Source organism: Phycodurus eques, chromosome 23 (assembly GCF_024500275.1).
Source record: "Phycodurus eques isolate BA_2022a chromosome 23, UOR_Pequ_1.1, whole genome shotgun sequence".
NCBI lineage: Eukaryota > Metazoa > Chordata > Actinopteri > Syngnathiformes > Syngnathidae > Phycodurus > Phycodurus eques.
Window position 1 is genome coordinate 1,807,508 of NC_084547.1, and position 16,354 is coordinate 1,823,861.

Sequence of the window (16,354 nt, forward strand, 5' to 3'; positions counted from 1 at the left end):
AACTCTTTCGACACCTTTTCACCAGGAGTGCACCTTCGAAATACGACTGCAACGATGCAGCTACCCCAACACTTATTTTTACCTTTTTTTTTTTTTGAGTTAAAACATTTATCCATAAAAAAAAAGTGAATTTCCAACACTATTCTGTAAAATATTATACGAGTAAGCTATATTATAAAGATTAAATACAATATTTGGGGGTGGTGGGTCATTTAAAATGATGCGATAAATTCATATTTTAAATGAGACATACTTTAATGGACTGTAGTAAAAATAATTTGCCATCATAAAATAAGACTAAACAGCTCCAAAATGCTAAATGCATATGCAATGTTATTGTTTATTTTTCTAGTAGCATTTTATTATTCCTATTTTACTACCTTTAACCCTCCATAATTTTGTTTCTTTGACGATCAAAAACTGTTCGTGTGTTTTTGTCATTTTTTGTTTTAATATTAGAAAATCCCAGCAATATGACAACAATTATTAATTTTTTTTTTACTATTTAAAAAGAAAGTATTTTATTTTGAAAAAAAAAAAAATAATAATTTTGAAAAAAAACCACGTGACGTAGGTGCCGATTCAGGTGCGACATAACCGGAAAAGGGCGTGCCCTGTCCCGGAAATGAACAAAATAAAAACCTTTTTTTTTTTTTTCTTCCCCAACTTCACAGACAGGTACGTTCCTCGAGTCTTAGTCTCAGCGAACGAGCTCCAAATGACTTTTTTTTTTTTTTTTTTTTGTGGTTATGAAAAGGTGAAACTTGTGGGACTGTGACGCCCTTTTCGAGGACATTCCGGGGAGGCAGCGAAGATTTGTGGCCGCCATGTCGTCACGACCTGGCGTGAAAAAGGTGCGCGTGTGGGGGTGAGAAGGAGCTGTCAAACAACATTGGTCCTCTACAGTAAGTTTCACACTAATATCACACAAAAACTTTTGAAAACATATTTTTCCATAGTGTTTCGTTTTCTTCTATTCACTTACTAACACCTCAATTACACTGCTATGCCCATTGTCAATGACTTTTTATTATCATGAGAAATCCTGCAGTCCATGTGTCATCAAAATATAGGTGTACTCATTTTATAGCTATATTTTTAAACGGTGATAATTCCGGGGTAGTTTTTAGCACACGCCGCCTCGCAGTTCTCGGGGTCTGAGTTTGAACCTCCAAAATTCTTCCTTGCTCTTGTCAGAGCGTTTCCAAACGCAGCAAGATGCCAATACACACAGACGTCGTATTGTTTGGATCGCCCCCGTTTGTTCGTTAGCAGGATCGTACCGAAACTTCCGGGAAAATTTGTGTTGGTTATTTTAAGTGAGGTAGTCACAATGTCGAGAACGGAGTCTCTGACCGGAAATGTAAACAAAATCCCGGATTACACTCAACAGCAAAATGAAGTGGGAAAACAAAAACAAATCAGTCATCAGGATCATGCTGAAATCTCTGTGAACCGTCTAATTTTGTCCACCGACCGCCTGGTTGCGGTCAGAGCGCAGGCTGCCGATGGACCAGGACACGCAATGGCTGTATCAACTCCTGGCCGACGTGCAGCTGGAGAAGTTCTACCTGCGCGTCCGCGACGGCCTCAACATCACGCGCGTCGAGCACTTCGCCTACGTCAAGGAGTCCGACCTGGAGCAGATCGGTATCAGCAAACCCGGTGAGCGCGATCGTCGTCGCCAGCCGGGTCAGTTTCCCAGCATCCAATATCGCTGCTTGCCCAAGCAAAACCGAGAATGTTCGGTTGCAAAATATTCATTTTTCAGAACAACAGACATTCGCCATCGATAGCGGTATTATGCCCCACCCCTCCTATCGTATAATACAGTGTCAACATTCCACTGAACACCCAGTATTGACAGTTACATTGCCATGGCAACTGCACATACTTGGTTTTCAAATTTCATCAGGCAGCAGGACTATTTGATGCGAGTAAACCGATACTGCTGCCGATATCACAATATCGATATTTGGTGTTTTTTGATGAAGCACAAAGAAGATTATGGGATGCACTCAAACGCCACAAGACATCCCGAAGCTGGCGCTCGGGGGTGCCCAAGGTACGAACCAAAGTGCACGCGAAAAACAAACGCGAGCGCGCTCACGGCGGATACGCCTCATCTGCCGCGATGTCCTCGCACGCAGGGGCAGAGCGGTCGCGGTCCCGACGGCGGCGTGGGGGAGCTCGGCCCGGAAGGCGGAAGCCGGGCCCTCCCCAGCCTCATCCAGGACAGCGAGCTGGTTCTGGGCGAGAAGTTGGGCTCCGGTTCCTTCGGGGTGGTGAAGAAGGGAGAGTGGCACACGCCCTCCGGGAGAGTTGTAAGACAAACACAAACCCGACTCAAATGGGCACGTCGACATGGCATCAAGACACTCAAGGCGCTTGAGAGTCGGCAAGACTCAATTTGGTTTCAATGTTTAAGGGGGGCGTTTGATTTAAAAAAAAAAAAAAAAATGAATCACACAATGAAAATAATAATAAAATAATCCCATCAGGACACACACAAACAAAAAAAAACAACAACACACACACTGAGAAGAAATCCGAAATATGATATACAAATTACACACGTTATGAAATACTAAAATACCGCAGTCATAAAAACATTTAAAAAAAAAAAAAAAAGATGCATGATAAAACAAACTAAAGTCAAATAAATGAGCAAAATGAAAAACATGCGTGCTGAGATAAAGCGATAATAAAATACAGAACGGATTTCAAAACATAAAATGAGACACTATTAAATAAAAAAATATATGTAAACTATACAAAAGAAAATAATAACATATGGACACAATAACAATAATAATTAAATAAATTGAAAACAAATTCAATACTAATTTTAAAATAATAAAATGACAATCAAAGGTTATACGTAATGCAATGGTGCCATAAAAAAACATTGCAACACAAAGTAAAATATTAAATATAATAACCAAATACATACACAAACAAAGAAAAACATTAAAAATGTACAAATTTTACATTATTATTACATCAAATTAAAGAAAGAAAATGTAAAAAATGATACATTGTGAAATAACACCAAAAATACAAAAATGTTCTAATTTAAATTACAATTATTACAAAATATTTTTGGGAAAACGGAATCAAGAATATTACAATGCAAAGCCAAATAAAAATGAATGTATTTTTTGTTATTGCTGCCTTTTGCAGCTGCCTGTGGCGGTGAAATCCCTCCGTAGCAGCATGTCCCAACAGGCGGACACTTTAACGGACTTTTTGCAAGAAGTGACCACCATGCAGTCGCTGGACCACACGCACATCATCCGACTTTACGGCGTGGTCCTCACGCAGCCCCTCAAAATGGTGACCGAGCTGGCCCAGCTGGGCTCGCTGTACGACACGCTGCGCTCGCGTCAGTTCGAGTACCCGCTGGCGCGCCTGTGGCTGTTCGCCGGCCAGATCGCGGCGGGCATGGACTACCTGGAGACGCGCCGCTTCATCCACAGGGACCTGGCGGCCAGGAACGTCCTGCTGGCCTCCAGGGAGCTGGTGAAGATCTGCGACTTCGGACTCATGAGGGGCCTGAGGCATGAGGCCGACCACTACGTCATGTCGGCGCATAGGCGGATCCCCTTCGCCTGGTGAGGACTCTTTCGCTCTCGTATGGACACGGAACCTGGTTAGCACAATCAGGGCTGTCACTATCGAATCTATTTAGAATCGATTATCCTAGCGACTATTACATCAAAATGTTAGAAAAATAATAAGAATTTGTACAGAATTTGAGACAACAAAATTAGCCAATGCTAAATGGTTAGCAATCGCGATTAGCATGCAAAGTCATTTTAAATCAAAAAACGCCAACTACCATTCAGCTCACTCTGACTTGTATGTGCATTAAACATCTAACAGTGTCTTAAAATCACTTACAGACGCCGCCTCTGTCGTTTTTGTCAATATTTTTCACTGGTCCAACAATCAACCTATTTTTGAAGTTAACTTAACCGAATTCTTCCATGTTTTTTTTCCCCCCTCCAGCCCAAAGCACGATATTTGACTTTGTTTTCTGCCCCTCAGGTGTGCTCCAGAGAGTCTCCGCGTGGGCTCCTTCTCGCATTCGTCCGACGTGTGGATGTTCGGCGTCACCCTGTGGGAAATGTTCACATACTGCGAAGAGCCGTGGTTCGGTCTGTCGGGGAGACAGGTAAGAGGGCGCCCGTTTTGTCGGAACGTCCGCTTCCTGCTCGGCGCCCGCTGAACGTACGTGCCGGTTCCAGATCCTGTGGCGCGTGGAGCGGGAGGGCGAGCGCCTGGAGAAGCCGCCCGACTCGCCCCAAGAGCTGTACGCCATCATGAGGAAGTGCTGGGCGTGCAACCCGGCCGAACGGCCCAACTTCACGCAGCTCATCGCTATGGTGACCGAGGCCAAACCCATGGAGGTGCAGGCCGCCAGGGAATTTGCAGAACCCAGGAAACTGGCGCTAGCGCCCGGGGACCTCGTGACCGTCGTCGAGCACGGGTAAAGAACGAAAAGAAGGCGGGCCTATAAAGCCGCGCGTGGATGTGACCGATCTCGTCCGATCTCCGCCGTGCAGCCTGGAGCTCAGCGAGTGGCGAGGACAGAACCAGAGGACGCTCAGCGTAGGCTGGTTCCCTCCGAGCGTCATCGTGCCGCCCCCTCCTGGCGCGGCGGCCGTCGCCAACCCCTCCCCCGATTTGATCTCAGCCCCGGTGAAGGGCAGGCTGCACCACGCCGCGCACGGGGACGTCCATCCGGACCGTTGCTGGGGATCGCCAGAGAACCTGGACGAGTCAGTCGCCACGACACGTCGGGGCCCGTCTTTATCGAGGGGGGCGGGCGTTCAGCCCTTCTGTGAGCTGAGGCAGGTACTTACTTCCTCTTGTGCTGTGTGCAGAAACGGCAGCTGGAGGCAACCGTCGACCAGGGAGACGGAGGCGTCCAATCTGTACAAAATGTCAGGTAGCGCATTTGCTCAAATAGAGGCCAGAGCACCGTTCAGCGCCGGTGGTGTCGTCCACTCAATTAACTTAACGATAACGAACACCACCAGACATTTTTTCTCGAATGAATACATATTCAGAAGGAAGGAATTATATTTCTCGTAACTTTTTTCCTCCGATAAATATTTTCATAAGATTACAAGTTTCATGTAAGAACGTGACTTCATCTCTTTCAACTAAATAAATATTTCTCTTCGGATTGCAACTTCTTTCTCAATAAATTACATTGTAGTCCCCCGAAGGGGTGGGCAAAGGGCGAAGTTCACAAACCGTGAGACGGCAGGCTTGTAGCGGCGTACGTTTTGATCGCTCCCATCCGCAGGTATTTCTCGAAGCCTGGAGTCGGTGTTGAGCGGGCACCCGTCACGGCCGGCCCCGTCGGCCCCCCAGGGCAGGGCGGCGGCCACGGCGATGGTGGCCCGCAGCGTGGTGGTGCAGCAGGACCCGCGGCGCTTCAGCGAGGCCAGCGTCCTGCCGCCTCCCCGCCCGCCGCCGCCCAACCTCAAGCGCTTCAACTGGAAGCCGCAGAGGAGGCCCACCATGCACCCGATCCCCTGGCCTCCGTCGCCGCCGGCCCCCCGCCCCGCCCCGCAGCAGCCGCCTCCGCCTCCGGGGGGTGCCAACCTAACCAAAATGTCCCAGCTGACGCGTTCCACCCCTCAGCTGGACGAGCCCGGAGACGGGAGAGAGCGGCCTCGCGAAAGGGAGAAGCCGTCTCCCGGGCACTTCGCCAGGGACAGCCTCATCTCGCAGGTATCGCAACATTACTACTTTTTTTTCCCTCCGATAAATTCATATTTATCGTGAGATGAAGACCTTCCATAAGATAACGGTTCCAACATTTCTGTCTCTTTAAAAAAAAAAAAAAAACATCAAAAAAACAAACATTTTCTCTTAACATCACATCTTATTTCTTACATATGCATTCCTTGTAAAATGGTAATTTTTCTCCAGAGTTCAGTTTTTTTGTTAAAAATAAAAAATTATATTTCATGTACTTCCAATACATATTTCTCGTAATATTACCACTTTTTCTTGTGACATTACATTTTATTTCTCCAATAAATGCATATTTCTCTTAAGATTAAGACTTTGTCAAGTAAGATCACTTTTTTCCCTCAAATACATATTTCTTGTAACGTTACCATTTACGACTGTTTTTCCCTAAAACATATTTCCCGTAAGATTACAATTTTGTTTTCTTCGTCAAATTAAAAAAATAAAAATAAAAAAATCAACATTTACTGCAAGATTCCGACCGTCTCTCGCAGCATTACGACAGTCTGGTGCCCGAGCGCGTCCTAGAATCTCGCCGTTTCCGTTGAGCCCATCGTAAACCGCGCCGCGCTGTGTTGTGTTTAGGTGATGGACGCCGTGCACGGGGTGACCCTCGAGGAGGCTCACGGCGCCCTGCAGCGCAACGAATGGAACCCGCTGCGAGCCGAGCAGCAGCTAAAGGCGAGAAATCACACTTTCCGCCCCCCACTTTTATTCTCATAACATTTCAAATTTTTTTAACTCTGAAGATTCCAACTTTTTTCCCCTGAAATTACGTTATAATTACGTATAATATTATTATTATTACGTATAATTACGTTATTCTCGTGAATTTTTCAAAACATCAAACCCTATGGACTAACACCTCAAATGAAAGCCCACGACGAGGTCTTTCTCGCCGCGTGTGAATTTGACCGATTTGCCGCAGTTGACGATAGTAACAATAACAAAGATGTTGAATACCGTCCTCCCCAGTTGGAGCAGCTCTACTCGCTGAGTCTGTGCTCCAGGGAGGACTGCCTGAGGATCCTGACCAGGTACCAGTGGAACCTGCAGCTAGCCAGCCGCTACCTGATCCGCTGGTCGCGCGACGACCGCCCCGCTTCTGGAGAGAGGGACCGAGCGCTGCCCGGTGGCGACAGACGCATGTAGAACGGCGTTACTTTTAAAAAGACACTCACTGTTTCTGACGCTTGTTATTTGATCTTATTTTTATATAATATATTACTATTGACCTGCCACATGTTCATATTTCCTGTGTATATTCTGTTGAATAAATTGATTGATGATCATTTGCAGCATCTGTGATATTTATGGATAAAAATGTGTTACGACCTTTACGACAAAAAAACTTGACTCGTTCTTGTATCATTACGACTCTCTTAATACAATGATGACTATTCTTGCAAGAATACTACACTCTACTTTATTCTAATAAGATTCCAAACTTGGTTTGTACGGTATTTCCCCAAAATAACTTTTTCATGTACACTAGACATATTGTTATCAGTTTACGACTTTATTCTTGTCAGAATAATAGTTTCTCTACTTTATCCGGACAAGATTACGATCTTTTGGTTTCGGAGATTTTAGCCCTAGGTTCACGTAATTGTTGTAAAATAGCGTTTTTCCAAAAAAAGTTAAACAAAAAACATAGGACATTCTTCCCAAGAGATTACAATGGTTTTTTTCCTCATTAAAAAAAATACAACCTGGTAAAATGATGGCATACTTCTCAGTATATATAGCCCTTATTATATATAAAGAATACATAAAAAGCTTGTGACACTGTAGCAGCAAAAGCTTTAATACATATATATATATATATATATATATGACAGTCTTGTAGTACACAGTGTTTAAATTGCATCTCATATATTCATATGGATTAAAAATGTGTGTCGAAACGGGACGTAGAAAAGGGACTGGGTTGGAGGAGAGGTAGCATAAACATGCTTTAGGTCATGTGGTAAAACAATCAGGCACTTGAGTGGAAGGCAGAAATGCGGAATTGGGTTTGTTGGATGACTGGCACTAGTTAAGTGGAAACAAATCCAATGGTAAGCACACTTTTTACAATTATGTACACATTTGGACAGACTCACTCCATACAGCCAATACTATATGACATTCGATAAGAATGTCACCTGTTGGAATAAAATTCAGCATATGGAGTCTGTCGTGTAGTGCAGGGCTTCCCAAAATGGGGGGGGGGAAGACTTTCTTACTCTAATAATATCCCAAATGAATGTGTTTCATGTGTAGCCTTTATTAATGTCTGGCACATGTTGCATTTGGGAAACCCTGCTTGTTTGACATGTGGACTAAATAATAAATAATGCAGTAATATTTGAACCAACATGAAAAGAAAAACTTCCTACTGGAGTGGTAAATGGTCGACGGACAGAAAATCCAAAAGAAATCCTCTGCTTGACTATTCATTTCCTGTCTTAAGAGAAGACCGTGCTGCGCTGGTTGGCCTCGCCCACCTTCTCGAAGAACATGAAATCCTGGGAAAAAAGAAAAAGGAAACGCCGAATGACGTAATTTTGAACGAACGCAAGAAGGGGAGGAGGAGCCAAACGTACGATGAGGAAGCAGGCGCCCAGGAGGACGGCTTTCATTTTCACGTCCATGTCCAGAGGGAACTGGATGCCGAAGTTGTCTGTGTCGGTGAAGACTTCCTTCAAGAGGCCGCTCCACTGCTTGCTGATGCGGCCGATGGGCTCGCCGCCGTCTTTGCCGCTCAGCTTACAGTCGTATGAGAGAAGAAAACACAAAAACCAAAAAGTTATTTTTTTTTTTTTAAATAAAACAAATAAGGTTGTTTTTTTTTTTTTTTTTTTTTTTTTAAATAAAACAAAAAAGTCAGAATCACACAGGAAAAGGTAGGATTATTATCATTATTATTTTACACTGGCTTTTTATTTTAAGTCTTTTTTTAAGTTTTTTTTTTTTTTTTTTTAAATAAAAAAGCCAATCAGGGGTTGTTTTATTAACAAAAAAAAAAGTTAAACTTTTTGAAGAATTAAGCCTTATTTACTCTTGGAAATATTAAGAGGGAAAGTTGTATTTAACCTCGCCCATTTTTTGGGAGAGAAAAAGTCACAATCCTAACAAGAAAAAGGGTGCATTTCATCTGCCCCAAAAAGTCACAACCACATGACAACACAGTCGTATAGATTCTAGAAAAAAAAGCGCAAAATTGTAACAAAAAAGCCTTATCTTGAGCAAAAAAATGGATGGGGAAAAAAATTAATGATTTTAGGAAAATAGGGTTTTTTAAGTCGTAAGGTTCAATTTAATAAAATAAAACAAATACAAATCTCAAGAATAATTTTGTTTTTTGCTGAGGAACCCCAGAGAAAAAGTCGAAACACATTGTGTTTTTCTTCCAGGACAAAGCCTCCGCGTGGTGGCGTTCCTTCGGCGCCAAGGTGCTTTTCTTGCCGTTTTGTTTGGCTCACCTCAAAGTTGACGTCGCCGCAGCAGTTGCAGGCGAAGCAGGGCCCCTCCAGCTTCATCAGGGTCTCTTTGTTGGGCCCCTGGATGGAGAAGCGGGGCACGAAAGGGTGCCAGTCCTGTTTGACGAAGCCCACCGTCGTGCCTGGTGGCGCCTGGACCTCCATCTGGGGTGCAGTCACACAGTTAGCGCAGCACTACATGCTATTATTCAGTTCGTACATATTCATTCCTATCGCAAAAAATAACGCCATTTATTTTGCTGTCTGCTATATGCGCGGTCACGTACACGCAAGCAGCAGTCCGCCCGGCACCATGTGAGCAAACATAACGGAGGCCACGCGGTTCCAGTTAGCAGCACAAACAAAAGGCGCACAGTGAGAGGAGAGGAACGCCGCGTGAGTAGAGGACAAAAAAAAAAAAAAAGTCAAACCAAGTCACAAATATTTGACCAATAGACACCCGACCATCACCGCAGGTGCCATCACAACATACCAACAAAAGTCTAATCGCAACGCATCAATCCAATTCCTTAAAGACACGTCAACTCACCCACCCGCCCAAAAAAAAATAACAAATAAAAAAAAAAAAAAAACGCGGACACTATCGTTTTCTCCACTTTTTGGTCAGAATTCAGCGTTTTTGGAGAAACCAACCCATAGTCTGCCGCTGATTACTTAAGAGCGGAAAAAGCTAGAAATAAAATTTGTATTTCCTGGTGAGAGAAGAGAGTATACTCTTACTATACAATTCTTCTTTCTTTTGGTGAAATGGAAATTAAAGTAAGCAAAATATTTTGTAACAAAATTATAAAATGAAACAAATATTGCGTAAAAAAGAAAAAAAATGGGGAAAAATTAAAAACCAAAATGGAGGGGAAAAAAAAAAAAAACAAAGGCTGGAATCTGAGGAGACAAAAAAAAAAAAAAAACATTAATACTGACCTCCTGCAGGCAGCACGGACACCAGCAGGACACACAGCGGAAGGGCCTGATGAGGCGGATGACCTCGCGGTCGGCGTTGTCCTTAATCTTCATGTCGAAGCTGCGCAGCGAGCCGCAGCAGTTCCTGGTGCAGCAGTCGTTCTTCTCCTTGGCCTTGTAGATCTTCTGGCCCAGACTGTTCTTGATCTCGTACTGGTTGTTGGTCTCGAAGCCGATGAACGCTGAGAATCGCCAATCGGTTAGCGATTGTGCGCGCGCTTTTTTTGCAGCGAGATGGGAGGGCCGAGGGGGGGGGGGGGGGGGGGACATCAGGCTACTAACCTTCGAGAAGCTCCACTTTCTGGTGAATCAGAATCTGGTCAATCTAAAACGGAAATAAAACAATTAGTCAAATTCCTTTTTGCAATGCAAATGAGTGTTGTTGCTTTGGTTCCCCTGACTGCGAAAAACACCCATAAAAATGTTGCCTTTTACACAATCCTGCATAACAGGTTCCTCAAAGGTCAGAACTCAGCAGCAGTTTTGATGATATGACAAAAACAACTGTAATTCACAATATAAACAAAAAAAATACTCGTTTTTATTTTAAAAGTTTTTTACATGTACATGTTTGGATCTATTATTTTCTTTTTTACAGGAATATTTTTGTTATTAGATTTTTTTTTTTTACAGGGGGATTCAGTTTTTTTTTTAGGTTTTTTTCCCCCCAGGTAGACAGTTTTGTTTACGCTAATTTGTACAGGCGCAGGTTATTTATTATTATACAGATATACATATACTGTACACATAAATATACACACATACAAATTGTAGGTATATAAACGTACATTTATACACTCTCATGTTTACAGTTAGATGCAAGCAAAAATATTGATAAAAGTAAAGCACAAACTAAAACACTAAAGAATTGAGGAGTTACCTGAGTGAGGTATTCAAGTCCTGGCGGGACCCCGATGGGAACCACTGCAGACGGGGCCGCAGCGGGGGCCGCCGCCCCGGGCAACCCGCCGTAAGGGTGGGCCTCCCCCATCAGTCCCGGTTGAAACATGACAGGAGGCGGACCTTGGTTGTAGTCCACGTTGAAGCCGAGAGCTGGGGCTTTACCGGGGTCCCCGTAGCCGCCCTGAAACGCGGGATAAGGGGCCACTGATTGGCCCCCGTGATGGGTCAGGTAAGGCCCCTGCTGGGTGTAACCTGGAAAAACAGTCACGGGAAATTTACGGCGTTGACGGGATTTTCCAAGCACCGACGATTACATTGCGACAGAAAAATGTAAAATATCTTGTTTAATCGCGTGAAAGTAAAAGGACAAACCAAAGATCTACTTGGGAACTGACCGGACATGTTGATTGGTTGTGGCTTCTGTGCACTTCCGGCTCCCGCTTCCTGTACTTCCTGTTCCTTCTTCCTGTGAAACAAATGGAAGTAGAGCACCAGGGTTGAAACACAATGAACAAAATAAGGTGAAAAGAAATAATAATTTAAGAAAACATTTCAATTTGTAGCGCTTGGAGTGATATTTTGAAAAGCGTTGAGGCTGGGTGCGGTTCGTGTGATTATCTCTGAAATGAGGTTCAACGACGACATTTTGGGCTCCCAACAAAAGTATTTGAAAGCCTGGAAACAACATGGATGCTTTTTTTCTTCCCCCACGTCAGTCCTTCACGACTCGTCTCCTCGTAACAAAAAAAACAAAACAAAAAAACAAGCGTGTCGTCTGTGAAGCAACAAAACAACAAAAGGTTCACCTGTTTGGTTAGTTTGTGGTCCTCCAATCAACAGGAACAACTTTAAAGTCCACACTCGAGACGTTTGGTTGGCAATGAATGCTATTTCATTTCTTCGTAACTGTCTTCACGGCTCCTCCCCGCCCCCTTTTTTTTTTTTTTTTTAGGGGGGGGGCCATCACACGACAATAATTAAAGTGTCCGGAAACGCCTATTCCTTATATGGCCATTATTGGTGCCTCCATAGGCAGGCTATACTGTATGAGATGTGTGTTGATAAAATAACGCTTCCGGCTTTGATTAGCGGAGTTTCGACTTCGCTTCAAAATAAGCCGCTCGTGGACACTGACGTCATCGGCCATTCTGCCGTTGTACCGCTCAAGTCCACAAGAAGGCGACATTACTTCGCTGACGCATACGTCACAAATAAATTGAGCTCCAGTAGAGTAGATTTATTTTGTAAAATGTTTATAAAAATAGTTCTGAATAATTATTGCCAATCGTTTAAATTCAAAGTAAATAATTATTGAGTATCATTCCACATATTTAATTATCACCCTACCAATTTAGTTGTTTTCTATGTCAGGCTTTAAATTATTCTTCAATCGATTTATGTATTTTCCTGACGACCCTCCAAGAAAACACAACAAAACACGTTTTGAAAAAAGTATTTAAATAATAACAGACTAAGACAGCGATTGATTAAATACATTTGAAATGTAACCCAAATCCGTAAAGAAAGCAACCACATATTTTGGGGGATTATTTATACATATTCTAAATTTTTATGAACCTCCCCACACGCCTGTTAACCTCTAACATACTCTTTACAAACACTTTCTATACTCCTGAATACCTTTTAAACTCTTTAACATACAATAATGCACAGTACTGCTGTACACAATGTACATTGTATTCCTTGTAATAGGTTTTAATTGATTTATTTTTTCTTTTTGCAGTTTTAAGGTTTTAGGCGAGCCAGTGTTTATTTTACTACAAAATAATACAGCATCCACTCCAAATCCTGCGATATGGTGAAATATGCACAGAATGTATATGATAAAAAAAACAAAACAATAAAAATGAAAAAGAATGAAACATGAATTAATCAATACATGCAATAAAGCACGTAAATATGTGTGTTAGTATTGCACAAATTGCTTGATGGGGCGTACAAACGTCTGTCGACTGTATGAAGTTGTGTCCACACTGGGTGGTCTCACGTCCACACGAGGCCTTTGATGGGCCCACGATAAGGCCGCTAATCAGTCAGTGCGTCACAATACTGGAAGTGGCTGGCTTGATTTACGTCTGCACTCGCTCCACGTTGGCCCGCCCGTCCCGCAACGCAACTCGTAGTAAAACATCAGGCGTGGTCAGGAAACAAAAGTCAGGAAGGGAGAGAAGAAGAAGAAGAAGAAAAAAAAAAAAAACGAGTCATTTAAGGGGCAAAAATGGTCAACGTTACAGTAAAATTGTGAGTTATGAGGGGGGAAAACTCAAGATTACAAGATTAAAGTCACAATTTCAAAAGAAAATGTTATACTGTACTTTTACAATGGAAAAAAAAAACATTGCAAATGTATAATTTGAATAGAAAAAAGCAGTTACAGGGTGGGGGGGGGAAGTCATTTTTCACAATATATTTGTACCATTACTAAATGAAAACTGAAGGGGGGGGGGGGGGAGAAAAAAAAAAAAAAATCACGATATGAGTGACAAGAATAATGTTAAAATATTACAGGGGGGGAAAAAAGTCTGAATTCTTAGATAAAAATGCCCAAGCTCTGTTAATGTTATTAAGAGGGAATTGTTTTTCTCTCTTTGCAATATTATGAGCGTAGATTTTCAATTTTCCGATAAAATGTCAAACTTTTAGGAGACCGTCGCAATATTACAAGGATGATGTCATTTTTACAAGAGTGCAATTACATTCTTGGGGGGAAAAAAAAAAAAAAAAAAAGAATAATTTTGTCATTATTTCTGAGAGTAGTTGTAATAAATTTGCAACATTACAAGAATAAAAACTGCATGAAAAAAATTTTTTACTTAAAAGACCCATCACAATATCACATAAAAAGTCGCCATTTTTACAAGAATAAAGTTGCAATGTTATACCAAAAAAGTCAGAATTTCAAAATAAAAAATATGTTAAGAATGAAATCGTAATTTCACGAGCAAAAGCGAACTTGTTATTTTCAATATTTTTTTATGAGTGCAGTTTACTGAGTTGTAAAACTTCTTCCTGTAATTCTATTATACTGCCTCCTGGTGGCCAAAGCATGGACACCAGATGGAACTGCACAACTCATGCATGAAATCACAATGCAGTTTTATTTTGTCCATTGTATTTCATGATATTACTGTGTTTTTATAAAATACAATAATTTAGAGTGCTTTTATCCTCTCAAAAAAAAAAAAAAAAAAACTACAAACATGTTTTTTTTTCAGGGGACTGGAACGGATTAAGGGCATTACCATTCATTTCAATTGGGAACACTGATTTGAAATGAATGTGTTGAGTCACAAACGTGGCCATGGAACAAATAAAACTCGTAAGTCAAGGCAGTACTATACTATAGAAAACAGTCAAAATTTTACCTGTTTTTTTTTAAGACTATAACGGGGGGGAAAAAATGTCAACATGGAAAAAGAAAAGTTAGCCGCACCGGCCTCTTATCTCAGCATGTGAACGTGCGCCAAGGCGTGTCGCGCACAATTTTCTTGATGTTGATAACGTGGAGATGGAGAGTAATTGTCCCGCCACCCGCGTTAGCCTAAACAGCCCTCTGTGATATAAACCCGCCCTGGACGGGCGGCTACAAATAGCTGGCAAGCCGCATTTACCAACACACGAGAGACACGACAACGCAACGCAGCCCAAAGCTCCACATCGAAGTTGATAAAGGTAAGAACTTCAAATGATTTCAATTTATTTATTTTTTTTTTTTTAAACGCAAAAATAACATCTAGTTTATTCGATAAAAACGTGAAAATTGACGAAAATTAAGTCATGGTATTATGAGGCCAAGACATCATTTCTGAGAGGAAAGTTTTTATACGTAAGAAGTCATCATTTTGCAGGGGAAAAGTCGTACAGTTTACAAGGTAAAAGTCAAAAATCTTACAAGGAAAAGATACAAATTTTACATTTAAAAAAGTCAATGATACAAGAAAGTCAGTGATAAATTTTACATAGAAAAAGTCAAATTTTACAAGGAAAAGTTCTACATCGAAAAATTTAAGATTTTACAAGGGAAAAATCTTACCAAGTCAAACTTTTACAAGAAAAAAAAAAAAAAAAAATCTAATTTTACAAGGGAAAAAGTCATGATTTTATGGAGGGGGGGAGTCAAATTTTACAAAAAAAAGTCCTTAAGTTTTACAAGTCAAATTTCACAGAAAAAAATTCATTATCCAACAAAAAAGTCTAAATTGTACAAGAAAAAGGTCTTATTGTACAAGTCAAAATTTACAAGAAAAAAGGTTCAATTTAAAAAAAAACATTTTACAAAAAAAGTCAAAATGTACATGAAAAAAGTCATACTTTACAAGGGAAAAGTCAACTTTTACAAGGACTAACTCAAATGAAGGAAAACGTTTTGACGAGACCAGTTGCAAAATGGCGATCACGGTATTTAACGAGAGATAACATTGCAAAAAGATGAGGGAAATAAAGTGAATTTTATGAGTAAAAAAAGACATTAGCGAGAAAAATCTCATGAAGCAACATTAGTACAATAAACATTTTAAGTGGAAAAGAAGTTAAACTTTCAAGCAACCTGTCACAATGTTATGAAAATGGTCTGTTTTTTGTTTTTTTTACAAGGGAAAAATATTTATGAGCATGAACTCGTTATTATAAGATTTTTTTGTTTTTTTACAATACAAAACTAAGATTTTTATTTTAGTTCACAAAAACAAATGTATAGCCTTGATGATTTGGTTGCTTTTGGTGAACTACTGTCAATTAACCTTGGGCTTTTATTTATCTTTTTTTTGCATTAGATGTATTGCTCCAGATGTGTCCTGTCCTTGTTGGGTTTGTACCTGTTCCTGGAGGTCACGGCCGGAAGACCCGAGACCAGAACGGTAGACCACCAGCGTTCCACTGCTACATGCTATGCTATGATTGGGCGTCCAATTTTCCAGCGTTCTTCGTTCCAACGTGTCTCTTCTCATACCAGGAAGTCAGCGTGGTAGACCAGACGGCGGGCGGGCACATCTCCGTCGGTGACCTCGACCTGCGGCCGATGGCGGTTGTCCGCTCTCGCCACGACCAACGCACGATGACCCAAAAAAGGTAGGGGGGAAAAAAAAAAAATGGCAGAATATTACAGGAATCATGGCAGCAAACAAATTAAAGGGAAACGGAATGAATTAAAATGTGTAATTGACAAGAATTAAGTAGTTATGGGGAAAAGGTTTGGAGCGTTACAAGAATAGGCA

General features: G+C 41.5%; 2 protein-coding genes across 3 annotated transcripts; one reads left to right on the forward strand and one right to left on the reverse strand.

Moving 5' to 3' along the window:
* The first annotated feature begins 631 nt into the window (after positions 1 to 631).
* tnk1 (tyrosine kinase, non-receptor, 1) lies at positions 632 to 7,110 on the forward strand. 2 transcript variants are annotated; one of them, XM_061669055.1, is made up of 13 exons: positions 632 to 678; positions 758 to 905; positions 1,495 to 1,665; positions 1,995 to 2,065; positions 2,151 to 2,324; positions 3,184 to 3,614; positions 4,051 to 4,177; positions 4,251 to 4,492; positions 4,569 to 4,784; positions 4,890 to 4,954; positions 5,318 to 5,748; positions 6,358 to 6,453; positions 6,748 to 7,110. In XM_061669055.1, the coding sequence occupies exons 3-13, from the start codon at positions 1,509 to 1,511 to the stop codon at positions 6,922 to 6,924; spliced, it is 2,187 nt and encodes a 728-aa protein (XP_061525039.1). In that variant the 5' UTR covers positions 632 to 678; positions 758 to 905; positions 1,495 to 1,508; the 3' UTR covers positions 6,925 to 7,110. The 2 variants fall into 2 exon arrangements, with proteins under 2 accessions (XP_061525039.1, XP_061525040.1); XM_061669056.1 differs by lacking the exon at positions 632 to 678 and having other exon boundaries at positions 694 to 905.
* Positions 7,111 to 7,558: 448 nt separating this feature from the next.
* Positions 7,559 to 12,066, reverse strand: LOC133397771 (phospholipid scramblase 2-like). Its single transcript, XM_061669057.1, has 8 exons — positions 11,927 to 12,066; positions 11,516 to 11,586; positions 11,098 to 11,372; positions 10,500 to 10,542; positions 10,179 to 10,399; positions 9,240 to 9,401; positions 8,361 to 8,522; positions 7,559 to 8,282 (listed from the first exon to the last, which is right to left on the reverse strand). Exons 2-8 carry the CDS (start codon positions 11,520 to 11,522, stop codon positions 8,223 to 8,225), a joined length of 930 nt encoding a protein of 309 aa, XP_061525041.1. The 5' UTR covers positions 11,523 to 11,586; positions 11,927 to 12,066; the 3' UTR covers positions 7,559 to 8,222.
* Between the last annotated feature and the right edge of the window lie 4,288 nt (positions 12,067 to 16,354).

What these genes read in the sequence shown, in the direction of transcription:
- LOC133397771 (XM_061669057.1), bottom strand. An exon ending in GCGGCGACGTCAACTTTGAG is followed by an intron (nt 8,523 to 9,239) that starts GTGAGCCAAACA and finishes TACGACTGTAAG; the next exon opens with CTGAGCGGCAAAGACGGCGG. An exon ending in TGGGCGCCTGCTTCCTCATC is followed by an intron (nt 8,283 to 8,360) that starts GTACGTTTGGCT and finishes CTTTTTTCCCAG; the next exon opens with GATTTCATGTTCTTCGAGAA.
- tnk1 (XM_061669055.1), top strand. Translation starts at nt 1,509, where the DNA reads ATGGACCAGGACACGCAATGGCTGTATCAACTCCTGGCCGACGTGCAG. An exon ending in TCGCCAGAGAACCTGGACGA is followed by an intron (nt 4,785 to 4,889) that starts GTCAGTCGCCAC and finishes TGCTGTGTGCAG; the next exon opens with AAACGGCAGCTGGAGGCAAC. An exon ending in CAATCTGTACAAAATGTCAG is followed by an intron (nt 4,955 to 5,317) that starts GTAGCGCATTTG and finishes TCCCATCCGCAG; the next exon opens with GTATTTCTCGAAGCCTGGAG.